Here is a 21,675-nt window from a genome sequence, read left to right as displayed (position 1 = left end):
AAGGTTTGACAACATTGGGGTTTTTTTTATGCATCTGACAGTTGAATTATTTTTTTTATTCTATGACTCTCATGACTGTGTGCCAAAGGCTGACACAGAAGAGAAGAAATTGCTGAATAAAGTCTTTATTTTAGTTTTCTTGGTGCGCAAAAAGTACTCCTGTAAAAAAACATTAAATAAAATTATGGTTAAACTAAGGGTCACGTGGACTATTTTAACAATGTCCTTATTACTTTTCTGGGCCTTAAAAGTTGTGTTGCTGTTTATGCATGGCCAGAAAGCTCTCAGATTTCACTAAAGATATCTTAATTGGCTTTTTGAAGATTGAGATGAAGGTGAGGAATTAATGACAGAATTCCTTTAAGTGTTTCTTTATTGTGCTTTATATCTTAACTATTTTTAAGGATAATTTCTCTCAAACAGAGACAAAAATCTCCACTTCAGTGGAACTATATATAAATATAGTTATCAATCAATTAAATATATATATATATATATATATATATATATATATATATATATATATATATATATATATATATATATATATATATTATCAATAAAATAATATATACACACACACACACACAATTCTATACATTATTTATATATATATATGTGTATGTATGTATGTATATATGTATATACACCGCAGCAGACGTGTGAAGCCACAACCCACGATCTCAGAAAGATGTCAGTTTTCCCTCTCCCTGAACTGGGGCGAGTGGTTGCACCCAACGGTCAGAAGGCTGCAGGTCAGATAAATACTGCTTGGCAAGGTAAGGGGAAGGAGCTTTGCCAGAGGTGTCCATTACCGACAATCTGCAAACTGTGCCAAGAGCTGCTCTTCACAGCTTTATTAAGACTGAGACTGTCGCTGGCCCTGCTTATTGTAACACTCTGTGTGTGGTTTCAGTGCAGAGGATGATGCTTGGTATCAGGCTGCGAGAAACTTTGGTCACCAGCATTACTTCGCTGTTCAGAGATGATAATCCAGCTGAACAGTATGAGCTGGACTGAATCCATTTCTATGTGCATAAATTGACGTTTAGCTGATATTTTCTCATTTTAATACAGAATTTACTTTCTTTTTTTTTTTTCGGTTCAGTGTTCCTCTAAAGGTTTGAAGAAATCTTTTAGGATCACTGGGACAATTAAACACCTAGATCGTCAATTCAGATACTTTTTGAATCTACTCCAGTGTGTACATAATTTCATCGTCCAGACAACCAAAACTGATGGCTCTTGCCTTTTTATATTTCCACGCAGGAACCTCTGATTAGATCTTTTTTTTTTTTTTTTTCGTTGACTGCCTCGGCTGTTGCAGCACGTAATCTCTTGACACATCATCTCACGAGCCTCAAACGCGCATCTCGTTCTCCCAAATAAACCACTGTCTCTGAATTTTTGTGATTCACTCTCTTACTGACTTTTTGTCTTGAAGCGAACAAAGCTGTCCGACAGACGCGATTTAACTCTGCGGTTTGGGCACATGTTGGGCAGCGGTATAATTTTGTCAATCAGAGAAAATCAAATCGATGAGTGGCGCTCTTATCAAGGCCTAATTTATGCCACTTGTGCACTAACATTGTCTCATTACAGTGTGCTTGACGCTCCCCAAACGACAGCTTCAAAATGGCTGATGGCGGATTTGGGAGACAGGAAACAGACTGTGGTTATTATTTCATAGAGTACATACAATTACAGGCAGAAAGCTCTCAAACAAGCATCCAGGCCTGGGGTTCCCTGTTATTTCTTGTTTTGCAGCCTGCAACAACAGATGACTGATTTTATTCACTGCACCTTCGAATAATGACCCAAAAGGCTTTTATAACTTTATTTCAATGCTTTACAGCACGGCTACACCTCATAAACGTGACCGTAGGACAGAGTTAAACGATTAGTGTGTATGTTGTTGTGTGATGCACGAAAGAAATAAACGTAAAATTTTGCCATACCGATTTTGCAAATATCAATGACAAGTTTAACTTCGCAATTTTAAATGACTGTTTGTTTAATTAGACGATAACTACAGTTAAAGGAGGAAATGGCCCCTCCTGCTGGCCACAGATGGAAAAGCAAGGTTAAGTCAGTCCATTCGTCAACAAATAAGGGCTCCGAATATAAGAAATATGCACGAGAAAGGATGTAATATTCGTGAAAGGGATGAAACAAGCTAACGAAAGGACCATGCGCGTCCTTGCTTACCAAACACACACCCATATGCGTCTCGCCGCTATGCATTTGAGCTTTTATCATCATAAATGCACAAAATCGAGCATATATATATGACTGTGTAAACAGGCACGACAGACTGTAGTAGCCCAGACAATCGCAGCATGTCTCCTTTCAGTGCCGCACGCCCCTTTTCAACACTAACTGCAATTTTGGACAGTCTTTCATCAGTGATATTCTGCATCAACGTCTCGAATCACGGCGTACATCGCGGATGATCAACGCACGCGTGCATAGACGGTCTTCACGGCGCACAAAAAGCGTTTGTCATCAAAAGAGCATCAATCGATTGGAATAGCGACCAACACACGCCTTCGATTGTCGCGCTCGTGGTCTAATACGCGATGATGCAAACACCGCCACAAAGGTTGAACAGCAGGTTCTATCCCGGTTTAATTTATGCGTTTGATCAAATGTATTAAAGAAATCCGTCGTTTGTCGTGTAGATGTAGTTCAACTGGTAGAGCACGGCGCTGAAAACGCCGAAGTCTCGGGTTCGATCCCAGCAAACGCTCTTGTTCTTTAAAAAAAATGTATAGATTGAGATATAACGCACGTCTAACGCGTGATGCAACGCGTCTGTTAAAAGGCACTAATGTAACGCCTGTGTGTCTTTCCCAGAATGATGCAGAATAAAAATACTGCACTTCAACTCACCTTGAGCTGCCGTTCCTCGGGTGCTGAAAACACTTGCTATCAAAGTGGCCACATACCAAATCATAGTACTATTGCCAACCAGGAATAATAGCTCAAAGTGCCCCTTTCAATAAATCTTTCATATTCAGTTTCCTCCGTTCCCAGTCTGATACCCCGCTTATCATATCCTGTGCTCTCCTCCCTCAGCGTTTTCCTTCATTTTTTTTCCCCTGCCCGTCCTTCCTGTGGCATCCTCCCCCGAAGAGACAGAGCACCTGCACCAGCGCCTTTATGGAAGACGGAGATGTTCCGAAGTGCAAAGTGAAACCAAGTGTGGGAATGTAGCCATTGGGTCCGCCCCCGCCGCGCTCCGATTGGCCAGGGCCAGGCGCTTTGGGGCGTGTATTGGTTAATCATCCGCCCCCTGGTAGTAAAATGGCATGGCAGATGCTCTTATTCAAGGTGAGTTGGAGTGTGCTGGTGTAGTACAACTGCTGCAGTATCATGCGCATTAACAGAAACCAAAGTCCGCACCTCTTTGGATCTTCTCTATTGTGTCTCTTTTTGAATGGCACATATGTTGTTCTGGATGCGCGCAGATACAGACGAGGCTGTAGTGCGCGTGGGTTTTTGTGAGCTTTGACCCGTGCGGTTTTAAATTCAGCTCGTACTGCGGCTGCAAACTTCACTTCTGCACATTTCCTCTCAGGCATGACATTTTGATTCTGATGGAAAGAGTGCATCAACATCACACACACACACAGACACACACACTTACGCACACTAAAGCAATGGGTGTGGCAACCAGTATCATCAGAGTTTCAGATGTGTTACAATATGCAGTATTTAACGCGTCCATTTTTTATTTTATTTTAATGTTATTTCATTCACTGTCACCAGATTGTTTGTTGGTAACTTCTGACTGTCGCACATTTTTATTTATTGTTAATTTGATATAATGTTTATGCAGCCGTTGTTATTATATGATACATTTTTGAAATGAAAACTGTTATTTATTAGACAAAATGTTATAATATTATTAATTTCTTTTCCCACCATGTACCTAGAAAAAGTCAAAATAATAGTTGTCAAGAAAAACAGGATTGCATCTGTTTTACAGTTTTATTAGCATATGTATGAGATTATTATCATTATTAATAATAATAATAATAATAATAATAATAATAATAATAATAATATAATAATAATAATATTATATCATCGCTATTATTAAAATGATGTATTTATTATTTTAGATGCATCAATATTTTGTGTTAAATGTATTTGTCGTGGTCATCATTTTGTTATCTTAACATTTTAAACAAATCAAAAAATGTTAATGTCAGTGTTTATTTTAGTATTATTTTTGCTAGATTAATTTTATGTTAAATTAATAGTTTATCAAACATATAGGTTTCACTAAATAAATAAACAAACAAACAAATAAAACCTGTGACTTTCATTGATTTTAAAGAAAGTCATAACTCATAAGACTCATAAGCCAACCACAGTCTCTGAAGTCAAAAAAAAAAAAAAAAAAAAGAAGATTTTACAACTCATGGTCTACATTCTCAAACGGCTAGAATTCTAATTCATGCTAGTCATTAATTCATGACATCATTAATCATAAGGACCCAGATTTTAGTTTTGATCTCAGTCTTGTCCTTGCCAATGTCAAGTTTTCTATTGTCGGGGGACACTGACTGCAGGGAGAGCGTTAACAACCCACTTTTAATTTTTAAGCCGAATAAAACTTTATACAGACAGACTGTAAACCTTTATTTTGTGAGACAGTTGTCCTTTGTGGTCTGTTCAGTCCACAAGGAAACAAAATTGTCCCACGAGAAAGCAATTATCTAGGATAATGAATGCTTTGAACCAGAAAATACAGACTATAAACTGCACTCTCTGTGCTTGTGTTTGACAATCATTCTGCTTGGAGGCACCACACGTATCTGCATGTGAGCCTTAACTACACATCAGATTAATCACTTCTAATTGCTAAGGTCTATTAGCACGTATTATAGATGGTCCACAATATTATAGATGGCAAAAACAAGTAACTTTTTTTTTTTTTTTTTTTAAATCTCTTTATAACACATCAATATATATTAAACCGTTTCTTTGTCGTGTCTAAGTCAATCATCTCTGATTCTCAATAATTATGTAGACCGTAGACTGTAGACTGCCGTAAGTTTCTATTCCAAACACAGAGCATCTGAAAACATTGATATTGAATCCGGAGATGGGTAAGACTGAATAATATGAATCAGGACTATGGTTACGTCTCTACACATCCTGAGGGATAGATTTTACTCCACACTTCTAAAAATAAAGGTTCCAAAATGAAGTTTACACAGCAATTCCATAGAAGAATTTCAGCGAACAGTGTATAAGAATGTTTTATGGATCTGAAAGACATTTAAAGAATCCTTTTGCGATGGAAAGGTTCCATAGATTCTTCAAATGTTCTTTATAGACCCATTGGAAGCCATAAAGAACCTTTTAAAGGCATTCATTTATGAATAAACTCTTAAAAATATATAGTCAAAAAAGGCTCTTTAGAATGTTATAGTGCACACTAAGGGAAAAAAATGGATCTTTCAAGAAGGTTCTTTGGGGAAACAAAGATCTTCTTAAATGATATGAAATCTTCCTTGTCAAATCTTGATTTTATGAGTGCATATAAATGTACATATGCGGTTGCATAGGCGGTACATACCCTATTAATTTACAATCACCTTCATAACCGCTGACTCATCACCTTTTAATCAAAGATCATTGCATTTTTTCCTGAGAAAACTAATTATTGATAGCTGCAGGCCTAGCTTTCCCCGTGACACTAATATATCTAAATTCAATCAATTAATTATATAGAACAGGAATGAATTATAATGCAAAGTTTATCAGATTAGGTCAAAAATATGGTGACAGACATGTTTGAATGTTTGTCCAGTCAGTGACAGTGCTGTCATGGTCCAGCTATCTGCTTTCGGGCTTCATCTGCCATGGAAGAAGTGCCAAAATGCAATGGCTTTAATGTGTGTAATCCTTGCCTCACGTGACTCCTACAAGGGCAGCTTGAATTAGGAATTAAACAGCCCTTCCCGAACGCTTACAGTGATGCCTCTCCAACAGATGCTTTTCTAAACATCTGTTGTCCTAAGCAAGGACACGCTTGATAAAATCCACCATGTTGCAGTAAAGCTGTATCAATTATCTGCCGTTTAAAAGTGGAAGACTCAGTGACTTGTATCATAATAAAGATACACACATAAATTAGTATTTGGACAGGCCCAAATTTTCTGATCATATTAGAATTTTTACAGGATTTACTTGAATCAAAGATTTTTATTAAAAAAATGTTTTTGTTAAATGTGTTAAATAAAGACACAGAGGCTGGCGCTACTTGTTATAAATTCATAGACTGTGCTGAATGAATGGCATTAAAATAAAATAATAAAATAAAATAAAATAAACTGTAGCCAATATACACTGGTATACTAACTAAAATAAAAGCAGATTTTATTGTATTTTGTTTACTTTTATATAGACTGTGCTAAATAGATTTATATATATATATATATATATATATATATATATATATATATATATATATATATATATATATATATATATATATATATATATATATATATATATATATATATAAAACTTATCCCCAACTTATAAAATAAAGTTTATCCATTTTGGAGAAAAATGTGATGAGAATGTCATTTTGAAAAAAAGGTTTCATATTTTTTCCCTATATTTATTGTTGAGGCGTGAGCCCTTGATACGTTCTGTTTCTATAGGGATGTGAGGTTGCCAAGTAATACCAAGAAAAGACGAACTCTTGGCAACTGCAGCGTGTCACGGCCTCTGCTGCTGATGCTGAGCAGAACAGACATTTTTTCCACAACTTCGTTTGTCCATTTAAAAGGGTGGGTGTAAGTATATGAGCATGAACTGTTCATGGTGTACTTTCACCAATATGGCAGGAGAGCATGTTTTCATGCTCCCAGTTCAGGCATGAAATTGCAATTGATATGGCTATTTTGTCAAACAAATATGCACGATTTCAGACATGTAGCCGTAAAAAGGTTTTACATTTACTTCACTTGAATATTTAAGCTGCTGAAAGTGCACTACTGTGCTGCATCTTAAATAAACTAGTGCATTTTAGTAAAAGGGTATGACTTATTCCACATGTTGGGCTGAAAATCACTGCAGATGTAAACAGTTTGTGTTTTAAGATTTTGTTATTGCAGTGGAAGAGTGTTAATGATAACCTTATAAGGTAATATTTTTTTTATATATATTGTATGTACAATTCCTTTCAATAATTCTAAACTTATACTTTTATTTATATTATCCATGATTATCCATGATTATAGTATGCATTATTATTATTATTATTATTATTATTATTATTATTATTAAACATAGTAATATCTAAATCTTATAAATAATAATTGTATAAATGTTAAATAATTTTTTATAACCATATTTTTGATTAAGTTTCCACTGGATCGATGTTGCTGAATTATGTTCTTAATAAAAAACAACAACAAAAATTAGATTAACAGAAATACTTTAAATATTATACATGCATACATACATGCTGCATTTTGTATAGAAAGCTTATAAGCAAATAATGCAATTTTTCTAAGTACTATTATTTAATGTCTCTTTTAATCTCTTTTGCAATTTTTGTCCTTTATGTGGTATTGCACTTCTAAAAGTAGATATATACACATCCAATATTATAGCAATTCAGCATTTTATGCAAAATCAGGGTTGCTGACCAATCGTCCCTTTGGCTGTTATCCATTATCGTGCAATCGCCAGACTGATTCTGCTGGTCGGTTTTACTGTATTTCCTAACACTTTGAGCTGCCATCTGTGTACCGCAATCTAGTTACAATCCATCCAAACCCCCAATGTTATGAAAAATGCATATGAAAACAATTGTGCCATAATGCACCGCAGTAGGTGTAAACCGAACAAAACTTTGTAACAAAACCGATGCTACAGACTTCATGCTGCCGATTAGTGCATCGTACTGAAGATGTCAGCGGCTGAACTTGAGCGGGAACTGCTGCTCATCCACTGCAATCAAAGAGAGCGCCATAAGTTGAGCCTTGGCGAAAATCCACTGTTACCAAGCAACCAAACACACCATGAAACATAAGAACCGTGCTGACTGTCAAAAAGGTGTGTGAACCGCCTAATGTAATTGTGCTGTGATGGAGGAGGCCTAATGGCATGACATTCTTTTGACACGTGAAAAGCAAAATGTCCATTTGTGAGGTATTTATATGTGTAATTCTGTCCACGGCAAAATCCTCCCATATAGGGATAGAAAAAACCCAAATACCCATGACTAAATCTCTAATCCACTTTATCCTGTAATGATGTGTCTCATAATAAGCCAGCTACAGTATGGTAGTGGTACTGTCCAGACATGCTCAGGAGGTCCACGCTAAAGCATCAGGCATGTGATTTTCCAAATATAAACTGGAGCAACAGAGTGATGAGGTGTTTTTCGCTCTTTATATACAGGTTTTATTAAAACTACTTGGACGGTATGACCAAATTTTAACCCTAACCCAAAACGCTTAAGTTGTACACATATTAAATCAATAAATACAAATATTTTCAAATTTGTAGACAGAGCCTCCATCCCAATGGGCATACTATGCATGATAAATTCTATGTTATATTAGTAATTTTCAATACTATTTAGGGCAGTGGGATGGCATGCACATTGAGATCTCGGGCTAAGTAGTGTTGAAAAAGTGATTTTGTTTTAACACATTTTTGGGGGGCAAATACACTAGCTGAGACAGTAAAAACTTAAAACGTTAAGCTGAATGAACCAATTCAGAAACTGCAACGGTTAGGGTTAGAATAATGAAAAAAATTTAAAAAAATTAAAACTTAAATACAGGATTGGTTTCTTAATTGTTTATTGCATATTAAAAACACACACAGAATTTAAGCACTAATAAATTGAAGTAGTATTAATGATTTTGCTATTTTTTTAATGTGAGTTGTGAATATAAAATATCTGTTTATTTTGGAGTACATGTAAATAATTTTTTGCATTCAGAATTTTGATGTTGTATGCATGCAACCAAAAACTAAAGACTGTGTTCATACTTAATAAAAAAAAAAGAGTCATTAAATGATTGAAGCTTTATTTGTGTCAGCAAATTTATTTGTGTCACCCTCACCAACCCCAGTGTCTTCTGATGGTCCTCACTGACCCCAGTGTCTTTCGGTGACCCACACCAACCCCAGTATCTTCCAGCGGCCCTCACGACCCCAGTGTCTTCCCATGATTCTCACCGGCCCCATTGTCTTCCGATGCTCCTCACTGGCCCCAGTGTCTTCCGCTGGCCCACACCAACCCCAGTACCTTCCAGTGGCCCTCACCGACCCCAGTGTCTTCCAGTAACCCTCACCAACCCCATTGTCTTTTGGTGGCCCTCACCAACCCCATTGTCTTTTGGTGGCCCTCACCGACCCCAGTGTCTTCCGCTGGCCCTCACTGGCCCCAGTGTCTTTCGGTGACCCTCAGCGACCCCAGTGTATTTTGTTGGCCCTCATGACCCCAGTGTCTTCCAGTGACCCTCACCAACCCCATTATCTTCCAGTGGCCCTCACCGACCCCAGTGTATTTAGTTGGCCCTCATGACCCCAGTGTCTTCCCATGATTCTCACCGGCCCCATTGTCTTCTGGTGGCCCTCACCAACCCCAGTGTCTTCCAGTGACCCTCACCAACCCCATTGTCTTCCGGTGGCCCTCCCTGTCCCCAGTGTCTTTCGGTGACCCACACCAACCCCATTGTCTTTTGGTGGCCCTTACCGACCTCGTGTCTTTCGGTGGCCCCTTACAAGCCATCCCTCATGTTTCTTTACTCTTCTATATCTGGTCTCCAGAGGCTTTTTCATGCTCTATGTCACTGCTATGTGGCAAAGAAATGAAAAAGAAAACAAACTTTGTTCACTTAACACATTCATGAACCATATAACTTTAAGGTTAACTTACTCTCATCTAGCTTCATTTACAGTAATATCTTAACTTTCTACGAACACATTGAAAGATCATTGTCTTTCTCTCTTTTTCCATCATTGAACAGTGATCGTATTGTACCTGTGAGTGCATGAGCACAAATTCCTCCAAAAACCTCTGAATCGTTTTCTCATTCGCCCAAGTCGTCCAGTTTTGGTAACCTTTAATCTAAAAAATACACATATAAACAAGAGTGTATGTTGACTGACAAGCATTCAACAATTACTTAATTACAAACAAAAAAACTATAATGACCACCATCCTCTGTGTGTGTGTGTGTGTGTGTGTGTGTGTGTGTGTGTGTGTGTGTGTGTGTGTGTGTGTGTACCGTATTTCAGTGAGTGGCAGTTGTGGGGCACACTCTTTAATAGTCCAGTCCATTTTCTCCTCCAACACACAAACATATTTCCAAACATGTTTCAATCTCTCAAAGATATATACAAACCTAAAAATGGTCTGTTATTTTCACACTTAGCAATGACTAATAGTTTAAAACATCCACCAACCCAATCACACAAAGTTACAAACATAAACTTATAACATGAGTGAGTAGTAGAGTAATAAACTCACTGCTGTGTTGCTGGCGGATGCATGAAGATACATGTCTGGCAGCAGGTGGATCAGATTGTCCAGCAGGTGCTTAATCAAAGCATTACACTGCCCCTGTTCCTTAAACATGGTGGGGCTGAAAGGAACGCTGCACATACAAATAACAAATACATATCACCGTACTAAATACCCCACACTCCCCATTCACCCCATACTCATTTTATGACTGACAACTCCATAAGACTGGTCTCTGCATCTTATAATAACTTAAAAATATGTAACATACCATCCCTTATAACACCTCAGCGCTTTTATTTTGTTAGATATTAAAGATATCTAAAGAACACACTATATTCGCTGAATGCACACATACAAACACTCACTGAAAGATGTTGGATCCAAAAACGCTTGCCAGCTTTGTAGATGTCATTCGATTGAAATGACTCTCAGCGGCAACACGGGACAGGAAGTACATTAGATAACAGAGGACATTGAAATGTTCCTCTGGAAGAGTCTTCAGCACAGTCCTCAAAGCCTGATTCAGCTCTTCTTTTTTTGAATCTGCAACATACAAGGATTCAGTAAGACCGAGTCGGATCCGATAAATCTGTTTTGCTGAGCGGCGAGTGCTTAACACGTTCACTCATCACCACCTCAACTTCTCTTACCCCTGAACACCTGCAGCAGTTGTGTCTTGTGTGGCTCCGGGATAAGTCCACCAGGTATTTCCTTGAGGAAATGTTTCAGTAAGGAGGCCCAAGTATCTACATCCCTACTGTCACGCTCTGGAAAGCCTCCATCATCGAAACCTTTCTTTAGGTCCCTGCAGCGTTGTACTGATCCGCCGACTATGAACAGGCCGATCTTGCTGAGACCTAAACACAAAGACGCGTTTTGCAAATACACCCAACTTCTACGTACTAGCGACGAACACTGAGAAACACCGTCGAACACTCACCGTGCTTCTCCACAAACTCCACCATGTGTGTGAGCGCCAGAGGAAGACCCTGCCTCATCTGTCCACTCTTCCTCAGACTAATGAGGGGCACACCAAACACGGCTCTAGGTGTTTCCACCTGCACGGGCCCAAGGTTCAGTAGGAAAACCAGTCCGTAATTTTTAACTCACTCAGAATAATAACACTGCACAGCACATCATGCATTAGAATGGTTTTTAGTTCCAGCAGGCGTACATTTCAACATCTGTACACTAATACACATTTACAATTCGCTATTTGAACATTATGGCATACTCACACACAGTGATAAAGCACCGATCGCTCCCATTTCCATGAATGGATCGGGCTTTTTCAGTAGCAGAGCTACCAATCAGAGGAGAGTCCGAAGCCGTAGGTCAAAAGCGGAAAAGGGTCAAAACGGGAGTCAGTATCGAGTCAAAATCAGTGTCAAAACCAGAAAAAGTCAAAAACCGAATGTCAAAATACGACGCGAATCCAAAGCCGATAGTCAAAGTCCGAAAAGAGTCAAAACCGTAAAAACCGTAGAAATATTCACTGTGAAAAAGCAACGCACAAAAACACCAACCGCACAAATCTCCAAAACTCCCAACAAAGAATTCTAAAAAGAACGTTCAAATAACCGCTGCACTCGTCGCGTCATGATGATGTGGAATATTCTGATGAACCCCTTCAGCTCTGCGGCGTTTGGGGATTTTTTGCATATTTGGCTTTAAAACAGTGCCCTAATCACATATTTTGGAGTACATTGATAAAAATGGTCTCGTTTTACAGAGAATCGACCGCATTTTAACAAACGCGTGGGAAATTCATATATATGAATTTTTTTTCAACATTTAATGATCAAATCAAAATTTCTATTATTCAAAAAAGATCTGTTTGGTCCACCCCTCTGTATGAGGTCCAGTAAAAGGCAGTAAACGGGAAAATAAATTCGTTGTTTTATCGTCAATAATATATAATTTTACACGGAATACCTCAAATTATTCCACCTATGTTTAACACGTCGGTGTAATAATTCATAATTATTGTTGTATTTGTTTACAATCTAACGATATCCACTGTGTATGGAGCAAGTGGCAGGCGTGTTAGGTTCAAGCGTCGTTATACTTTTTAATGATGTTTCGGATCAATAAAATACATCACATTTCAATGAATGAGAGCTTTCATTTGACATATGACTCATTTATTCTTGGTAAGTTTAAGCGATATAAATATGAACATTAATATTATATGTGTGTGTGTGGGTGGGTCTTGTTTGTGGGGGGCAAATTCAGACTTTATTAGGTTATTTTATGTAACATAAAAGCAAAAGGGACTTTAAAGAAAGCCGAGGTTCTAAGCTTTCAAATGATACCATATACGTCTAGGGCACTGCTTTACAGTTAATAAAGATTTTACCATAACTCTGATGAAGTTCAAGAGCTACATTAGTAAATGTGCATACGATAACGTTTAAACACAGAATTAAACTAAATTAAACGCATTTTATTATACTGCGATGCAAATAAACTGCGTCAGACTGGATACTATATATTGAAGCTTTTATTGTGGTTATACAGGTTTTATTGTGTGTTGACATTCACACATTTTAAACTTTACTAATTACTTAGTTGTACACATATTAAATCAATAAATACAAATATTTACATTTCAAATTTGTAGACAGAGCCTGCAGAAAGTGAGAAAGTGATTTGTTTTCACACGTTTTTGGGGCAAATACACTACATTGCGAAAAAAAAAAAAAAAAAAAAAAAAAAAAAAAAAAAAAAAACGTAAAAATACAGTAAAAACATCGTTTTTATTCATTACAATCTTTAGTAACGCCACTGTTGTATTTAGGTGCTACATCTTATTAGTTTGTTGAGACCCGTTTAGTTTAATTTAACGTTACTGTTTTGCATGTCCTCACACAACGACACAATGATTTGATTTCAATTTCGATTTGATTGTGGAGATAATATGAATATATGTGACTGTGCCCTTATATTTCAGTGTTTTATTAGACTCATTTATTGTGTGTGCGGGAGAAGCAAATGTCATCAACACACGGATTACTTCATCCGAGAAGGATTAACAACCCTGAGGTAAAATATGAAGTTTTGATTTAGTTTTTCTTCCTTTCTTTATTTTATGTAACACAACCTGTGTTAGACCCCTTGAGTTTAACTTAACGTAACCGTTTTTGCATGTCCTTGACACAGTAATTTGATTCTGATTTAATTGATTTTTGTGGATCTAATGTGAATATGTCACTGTATCCTTACATTTTAGTGTTTTATTAGTCTAATTTATCTATTGGTACCAAGTTAAGGTTTTTTTAGTATTTTTACTTTTTCAACAACATATTGCCTGTTTTCGCTCTATTTCGCCAACAAAAACATTACAAACCCAGCCACAGCACTGTTTTGCTTCCTGAATGAATCAGTTTAAATGATTCGGTTCAGTCGTTATGACTCACTTATTAACGGTGACTTACTGCCACCTACTAGCGGATTCATTTTTATTTAAATCATTTCAAATGTCATCATCCAACGTTTTCTTTAATATCAAACCATGTATGCGTTGTAAAATTAGGCCTTTATGAAGTTAAATATGCAGATTTAAGTATGTAAAAGCTGATAGAGCACTGAAAATATTGCTTCAGAATAAATTTACACCACCAAAAATCTAGGTGATGCTATGCTAAAGTCTAAACCTTGTCTGCGTCTTCATCTTTCTGTGTCATTCATTTCTTTACTTGTGAAGTTAAACTAGAGAAAATCCTAAATCCTGGTCTAAGGCTGAGATGAAGGGAACAAAACATCAAAATCCAAAATTCCTGAAAAAAGCTGCAACCCTGTTTGTTCTTCCTGATTTAGTTTTTTTCTTTTGATTTGACTTGGTCTCTTTACTGTTTTACCTCGGAGCTCAACTTTTTGACAGTGCAGCACTAATATTATACACACAAATGCTGTTTAAAAACAAACCAAAACCAAACTTTAGCAAGCATTTTCTGCACATTGTTCAATGAATTACCACTGAAGCCATGATTTTGTATTCAAGGTTTGATGCTTGTAGGTATGTATGTTTATTTATTTAGCTGCAGCTTTGTTTTTATTCCCGACTGTTTTTCTTTTAATTCATTTGGCTTGGTTTCTTTATTTCACTTATGGAGCTAATTGTTTTGACAGTGCATCACTAATATTGCACACAATGCTGTTTAAAACATGACCTTGTTTTAATGTTGCTTGTACGTATGCATGTTATTAGTTGGTGTTTTTGAAAATTATTTTGCAGTATTACAGTTTTGTGCTTGTATTTTCATATGTTATACAAAAGCTATTGAATACATTTACCTGTAGTAAAAGAAATGTTTGGTTTGTGTACATGTTTCTTTATTGGACCATGTTTGTTATATATTGTTTGTTTTTAGAATGAATAAAATTAGCATAACTAGTGATTATATATAAAACCAATATAGAGCAATACAGATTTTAAGAGGTAAAACATTTTTAGTTAATGCTGCAGAAGAAACAGTATGCCAAAGTTTCATAATTTGCTATATAACCATTAACGGAAGTAGGTAAATGGTACAGATTTTTACCACAAAATGACCTGGTAATTTTCTGCCAGCAAGTTTTTTTTTTTTACAGTGTAGCTGAGACAGTAAAAACTTCAAACTGCAACGGTTAGGGTTAGAATAATGAAAAGATGAAAAAAATGAAAACTTAAATACAGGATTGGTTTCTTAGTTGTTTATTGTATATTAAAAACACACACAGAATTTACTAATAGCACTAATAAATTGAAGTAGTATTAATGATTTAATTTTTTTTTTTTTATGTGAGTTGTGAATATAAAATATCTGTTTATTTTGGAGTACATGTAAATAATTTTTGGCATTTAGAATTTTGATGTTGTATGCATGCAACCAAAAACTAAAGACTGTGTTCATACTTAATAAAAAAAAAAGAGTCATTAAATGATTGAAGCTTTATTTGTGTCAACAAATTTATTTGTGTCACCCTCACCAACCCCAGTGTCTTTCGGTGACCCTCACCAACCCCAGTGACTTTCGTTGACCCACACCAACCCCAATACCTTCCAGTGGCCCTCACTAACCCCATTGTCTTCTGGTGGCCCCTCACCAACCCCAGAATCTTCCAGTGGCCCTCACCAACCCCATTTCTTCAGTGGCCCTCACCAACCCCATCTTCCAGTGGCCCTCACCGACCCCATTGTCTTCCAGTGACCCTCACCAACCCCAGAATCTTCCAGTGGCCCTCACCGACCCCAGTGTATTTCTGTTGGCCCTCACTGGCTCCAGTGTCTTTCGTTGACCCTCACCAACCCCAGTGTATTTTGTTAGCCCTCATGACCCCAGTGTCTTCCAGTGACCCACACCAACCCCAATACCTTCCAGTGGCCCTCACCGACCCCAGTGTCTTCCAGTAACCCTTACCAACCCCATTGTCTTTCGGTGGCCCTCACCGACCCCAGTGTCTTCCCATGATTCTCACCGGCCCTATTGTCTTCCGGTGGCCCTCACCAACCCCAGTGTCTTTCGGTCACCCACACCAAGCCCAGTGTCTTCCAGTGACCCTCACCAACCCCATTGTCTTTTGATGGCCCTCACTGGCTCCATTGTCTTTCGGTGACCCTCACCAACCCCAGTATCTTCCAGTGGCCCTCACCGACCCCAGTGTATTTTGTTAGCCCTCATGACCCCAGTGTCTTCCAGTGACCCTCACCAACCCCAGAATCTTCCAGTGGCCCTCACCGACCCCAGTGTATTTCTGGTTGGCCCTCATGATTCTCACCTGCCCAGTGTCTTCCCATGATTCTCACCGCCCCATTGTCTTCCGGTGGCCCTCACCAACCCCATTGTCTTCCGGTGACCCTCACCAAGCCCAGTGTCTTCCAGTAAACCCTCACCAACCCCATTGTCTTTTGGTGGCCCTTACCGACGTCGTGTCTTTCGGTGGCCCTTACAAGCCATCCTCATGTTTCTTTACTCTTCTATATCTGGTCTCCAGAGGCTTTTTCATGCTCTATGTCACTGCTATGTGGCAAAGAAATGAAAAAGAAAACAAACTTTGTTCACTTAACACATTCATGAACCATATAACTTTAAGGTTAACTTACTCTCATCTAGCTTCATTTACAGTAATATCTTAACTTTCTACGAACACATTGAAAGATCATTGTCTTTCTCTCTTTTTCCATCATCGAACAGTGATCGTATTGTACCTGTGAGTGCATGAGCACAAATTCCTCCAAAACCTCTGAATCGCTTTTCTCATTCGCCCAAGTCGTCCAGTTTTGGTAACCTTTAATCTAAAAAAATACACACATAAAACAAGAGTGTATGTTGACTGACAAGCATTCAACAATTACTTAATTACAAACAAAAAAACTATAATGACCACCATCCTCTGTGTGTGTGTGTGTGTGTGTGTGTGTGTGTGTGTGTGAGCGTATATACCGTATTTCAGTGAGTGGCAGTTGTGGGGCACACTCTTTAATAGTCCAGTCCATTTTCTCCTCCAACACACAAACATATTTCCAAACATGTTTCAATCTCTCAAAGATATATACAAACCTAAAAATGGTCTGTTATTTTCACACTTAGCAATGACTAATAGTTTAAAACATCCACCAACCCAATCACACAAAGTTACAAACATAAACTTATAACATGAGTGAGTAGTAGAGTAATAAACTCACTGCTGTGTTGCTGGCGGATGCATGAAGATACATGTCTGGCAGCAGGTGGATCAGATTGTCCAGCAGGTGCTTAATCAAAGCATTACACTGCCCCTGTTCCTTAAACATGGTGGGGCTGAAAGGAACGCTGCACATACAAATAACAAATACATATCACCGTACTAAATACCCCACACTCCCCATTCACCCCATACTCATTTTATGACTGACAACTCCATAAGACTGGTCTCTGCATCTTATAATAACTTAAAAATATGTAACACACCATCTCTTATAACACCTCAGTGCTTTCATTTTGTTATTTATTTTGTTAGATATTAAAGATATCTAAAGAACACACTATATTCGCTGAATGCACACATACAAACACTCACTGAAAGATGTTGGATCCAAAAACGCTTGCCAGCTTTGTAGATGTCATTCGATTGAAATGACTCTCAGCGGCAACACGGGACAGGAAGTACATTAGATAACAGAGGACATTGAAATGTTCCTCTGGAAGAGTCTTCAGCACAGTCCTCAAAGCCTGATTCAGCTCTTCTTTTTTTGAATCTGCAACATACAAGGATTCAGTAAGACCGAGTCGGATCCGATAAATCTGTTTTGCTGAGCGGCGAGTGCTTAACACGTTCACTCATCACCACCTCAACTTCTCTTACCCCTGAACACCTGCAGCAGTTGTGTCTTGTGTGGCTCCGGGATAAGTCCACCAGGTATTTCCTTGAGGAAATGTTTCAGTAAGGAGGCCCAAGTATCTACATCCCTACTGTCACGCTCTGGAAAGCCTCCATCATCGAAACCTTTCTTTAGGTCCCTGCAGCGTTGTACTGATCCGCCGACTATGAACAGGCCGATCTTGCTGAGACCTAAACACAAAGACGCTGCGTTTTGCAAATACACACAACTTCTACGCACTAGCGATTTAACACTGAGAAACACCGTCGAACACTCACCGTGCTTCTCCACAAACTCCACCATGTGTGTGAGCGCCAGAGGAAGACCCTGCCTCATCTGTCCACTCTTCCTCAGACTAATGAGGGGCACACCAAACACGGCTCTAGGTGTTTCCACCTGCACGGGCCCAAGGTTCAGTAGGAAAACCAGTCCGTAACTTTTTAACTCACTCAGAATAATAACACTGCACAGCACATCATGCATTAGAATGGTTTTTAGTTCCAGCAGGCGTACATTTCAACATCTGTACACTAATACACATTTACAATTCGCTATTTGAACATTATGGCATACTCACACACAGTGATAAAGCACCGATCGCTCCCATTTCCATGAATGGATCGGGCTTTTTTTCAGTAGCAGAGCTACCAATCAGAGGAGAGTCCGAAGCCGTAGGTCAAAAGCGGAAAAGGGTCAAAACCGGGAGTCAGTATCGAGTCAAAATCAGTGTCAAAACCAGAAAAAAGTCAAAAACCGAATGTCAAAATACGACGCGAATCCAAAGCCGATAGTCAAAGTCCGAAAAAGAGTCAAAAACCGTAAAAACCGTAGAAATATTCACTGTGAAAAAGCAACGCACAAAAACACCAACCGCACAAATCTCCAAAACTCCCAACAAAGAATTCTAAAAAGAACGTTCAAATAACCGCTGCACTCGTCGCGTCATGATGATGTGGAATATTCTGATGAACCCCTTCAGCTCTGCGGCGTTTGGGGGATTTTTGCATATTTGGCTTTAAAACAGTGCCCTAATCACATATTTTGGAGTACATTGATAAAAATGGTCTCGTTTTACAGAGAATCGACCGCATTTTAACAAACGCGTGGGAAATTCATATATATGAAATTTTTTTCAACATTTAATGATCAAATCAAAATTTCTATTATTCAAAAAGATCTGTTTGGTCCACCCTCTGTATGAGGTCCAGTAAAAGGCAGTAAACGGGAAAATAAATTCGTTGTTTTATCGTCAATAATATATAATTTTACACGGAATACCTCAAATTATTCCACCTATGTTTAACACGTCGGTGTAATAATTCATAATTATTGTTGTATTTGTTTACAATCTAACGATATCCACTGTGTATGGAGCAAGTGGCAGGCGTGTTGGGTTCAAGCGTCGTTATACTTTTTAATGATGTTTCGGATCAATAAAATACATCACATTTCAATGAATGAGAGCTTTCATTTGACATATGACTCATTTATTCTTGGTAAGTTTAAGCGATATAAATATGAACATTAATATTATTATGTGTGTGTGTGGGTGGGTCTTGTTTGTGGGGGGCAAATTCAGACTTTATTAGGTTATTTTATGTAACATAAAAGCAAAAGGGACTTTAAAGAAAGCCGAGGTTCTAAGCTTTCAAATGATACCATATACGTCTAGGGCACTGCTTTACAGTTAATAAAGATTTTACCATAACTCTGATGAAGTTCAAGAGGTTAACTACATTAGTAAATGTGCATACATTAACATTTAAACACAGAATTAAATTAAACACATTTTATTATACTGCGATGCAAATAAACTGCGTCAGATTGGATACTATATATTGAAGCTTAAAAATGAATTTGCCAATAAATGTTAAATAACAAAAATATTATAAGTCAAATACATCCACAAACATACGTGTAAACAATATGTACAAACATTAACTAAAGCATATTTTAAAATTCATAGTTTTGGGGTACAAATATTTCAGTTTTTTGCCAAAGTCTATAACTGTGTTTTACTCCCTGACCCAATGATAGCAATTTTTGGTTGGTCAGATTAGTTTGCGTCGCTCAGTCCAAAGGTACGGTCACCTATCCGATATGGTATGATTGTAGCTAAAATTTGATAAAATGTGGGAATCAGTGTTTACTTTTCTACAAGGAGCTACAAAGCTACAAAGACCAAATATTGTAATTTATTTTTGATCGGTTATGCTGGTCTTGTACACCACCATTCTCCTTTTTTTGTCTTATTTTTGTGCTTCATTTTACATATTGCGCCAACGTTTTTCTCTTGTTACGAAGGGTTTGTCTGTCTGTTATTGTTTGTTTCTCTTGCCTGCAAAAACCATAATAAAAATTAATAATTTACCTAAAGCATATTTTACGAGACAAAGCCGATCATGAACGACTGCATGATACAGCAGACGGATCTTATCCGAATATTATGTAAAAAACGACCTAAGCGTGTTCGCCCGTGTTGTTTTCCCCTTTGATGTGTGGCGTAACACCATTTAACACTAATGCAGGCTCGCGAAACGCATTCCTTTGGCCTTGTTTCCAGCTTGCCAGAGCACCTGAGATGGTTGCCATGGTTTCCTGGTCACATATGTTCCGGTAGATGCAGATCAAGCAGCTGTTGAAACGATCTCCAGATCCGTGTGCGCCGTTGGATGAATCCACCCAAGAAGGCGTTTTTACCGCACGCGCAAACACGCCCGTGAGTGTGCATTCGGGACATAATGCTTCGTACATAAATAAATACACTCCGGGCCAAGATTGAACGGAGCTCCGAAGGTGTCGTTGTTCTCTGGAGGACCGAAGCGTTAGTGAGCAGACGCAGCAGGCGCCGATAGAGCCGGACAGTTTGGTCGCAGTGTGTGCAAACACGGAGTAACAGTGGCGAGAGGGGGTGTGATTGCAGGCTGTCTCTCCGGCTGTGCTCCAGTGGCGTGACCGTGTTTCTAAATGCAAAACAAAAAAAAGTCCATCGTTTAAGAATAAAACACCGATTGATGAAATGAGTCTCTGCGATTTGCGCGTGAACGCGTGACCATGCCGTGTGGTTCTAGACTAATAAGAGCCTTTGTCCTAATTAAAATGGCAATTAATAACTGGTTCTCCGGTCCCTTGTTGAGCTCGGTGTGGTTCGGGCGCAAGGAGGAATAATGCGTTCAAATTATAACGTGACGTAAATAAATTAAATTTAAAAAAATACAAATGCAGTGGCAGGGGAATTAGTACATTTAAATACGCTGATGAGACACACGAAGACCTCTTCTGCATCCGGCAGCACTCCGAGGCGGAAAGACCTAATCCGTATTTTGCTTCACTTCCTGTCTCCGGAGGAACCTTCTTCTGATCGAATGCTGATGGCAGCGTGACAGTTCAGATACAAAATAAAGACGTTTTCTGAAATCATCTGCGTTTGGTAGCCAGTTTGTGTGGAAATGTATATTTCTGACTAACTTTTCGCTCTTTTGATGTCATTTGTAGAGAGAAATCGGTATTATAGTTATCAGATATTGTTTTAGTTTTATTGTTTTGTTGTAGATCAGTCGTTACGCTGCCTCAGAAACCTATCAGAGGGTGCCTTCCTGTAAAAACGCTGTCTTCGAAGTCATTGCCTCATAAGGCGGCGATGTTATTTCTCTAAAAACGATTGGTAAAGGTTACATTTTTAATTTGATGCTATAAATTCCTTCCTTGTAATATACTGTTTCAAATGTGTAACCAGGTGTAAGGAATCAGATGCAGACACACACTTTTATGGTGTTAAATTTTACTTTATTTATTTATTTGGGCCACAATTTCT

General features: G+C 38.1%; 2 protein-coding genes and 1 pseudogene across 2 annotated transcripts; all 3 read right to left on the bottom strand.

Annotated features, from left to right (window-relative positions):
• The window catches only part of LOC122358448, a 58,792-nt pseudogene extending 55,623 nt beyond the window's left edge, over nt 1-3,169 (bottom strand).
• Nucleotides 3,170-9,776: 6,607 nt separating this feature from the next.
• Nucleotides 9,777-11,802, bottom strand: LOC122359584 (protein FAM13A-like). Its single transcript, XM_043259947.1, has 7 exons — nt 11,758-11,802; nt 11,460-11,577; nt 11,170-11,376; nt 10,885-11,062; nt 10,523-10,649; nt 10,034-10,120; nt 9,777-9,845 (listed from the first exon to the last, which is right to left on the bottom strand). Exons 1-7 carry the CDS (start codon nt 11,791-11,793, stop codon nt 9,840-9,842), a joined length of 759 nt encoding a protein of 252 aa, XP_043115882.1. The 5' UTR covers nt 11,794-11,802; the 3' UTR covers nt 9,777-9,839.
• A 4,713-nt stretch (nt 11,803-16,515) lies between these two features.
• Nucleotides 16,516-18,959, bottom strand: LOC122358628 (protein FAM13A-like). The gene is made up of 7 exons (XM_043258505.1): nt 18,439-18,959; nt 18,140-18,257; nt 17,846-18,052; nt 17,561-17,738; nt 17,187-17,313; nt 16,710-16,796; nt 16,516-16,521 (listed from the first exon to the last, which is right to left on the bottom strand). Exons 1-7 carry the CDS (start codon nt 18,472-18,474, stop codon nt 16,516-16,518), a joined length of 759 nt encoding a protein of 252 aa, XP_043114440.1. The 5' UTR covers nt 18,475-18,959.
• Between the last annotated feature and the right edge of the window lie 2,716 nt (nt 18,960-21,675).

Source organism: Puntigrus tetrazona, chromosome 15, assembly GCF_018831695.1.
Source record: "Puntigrus tetrazona isolate hp1 chromosome 15, ASM1883169v1, whole genome shotgun sequence".
In the NCBI taxonomy this organism is placed as follows: domain Eukaryota; kingdom Metazoa; phylum Chordata; class Actinopteri; order Cypriniformes; family Cyprinidae; genus Puntigrus; species Puntigrus tetrazona.
The sequence above is the reverse complement of the archived record's forward strand: the minus strand, read 5'-3'. Positions and strand labels throughout refer to the sequence as shown.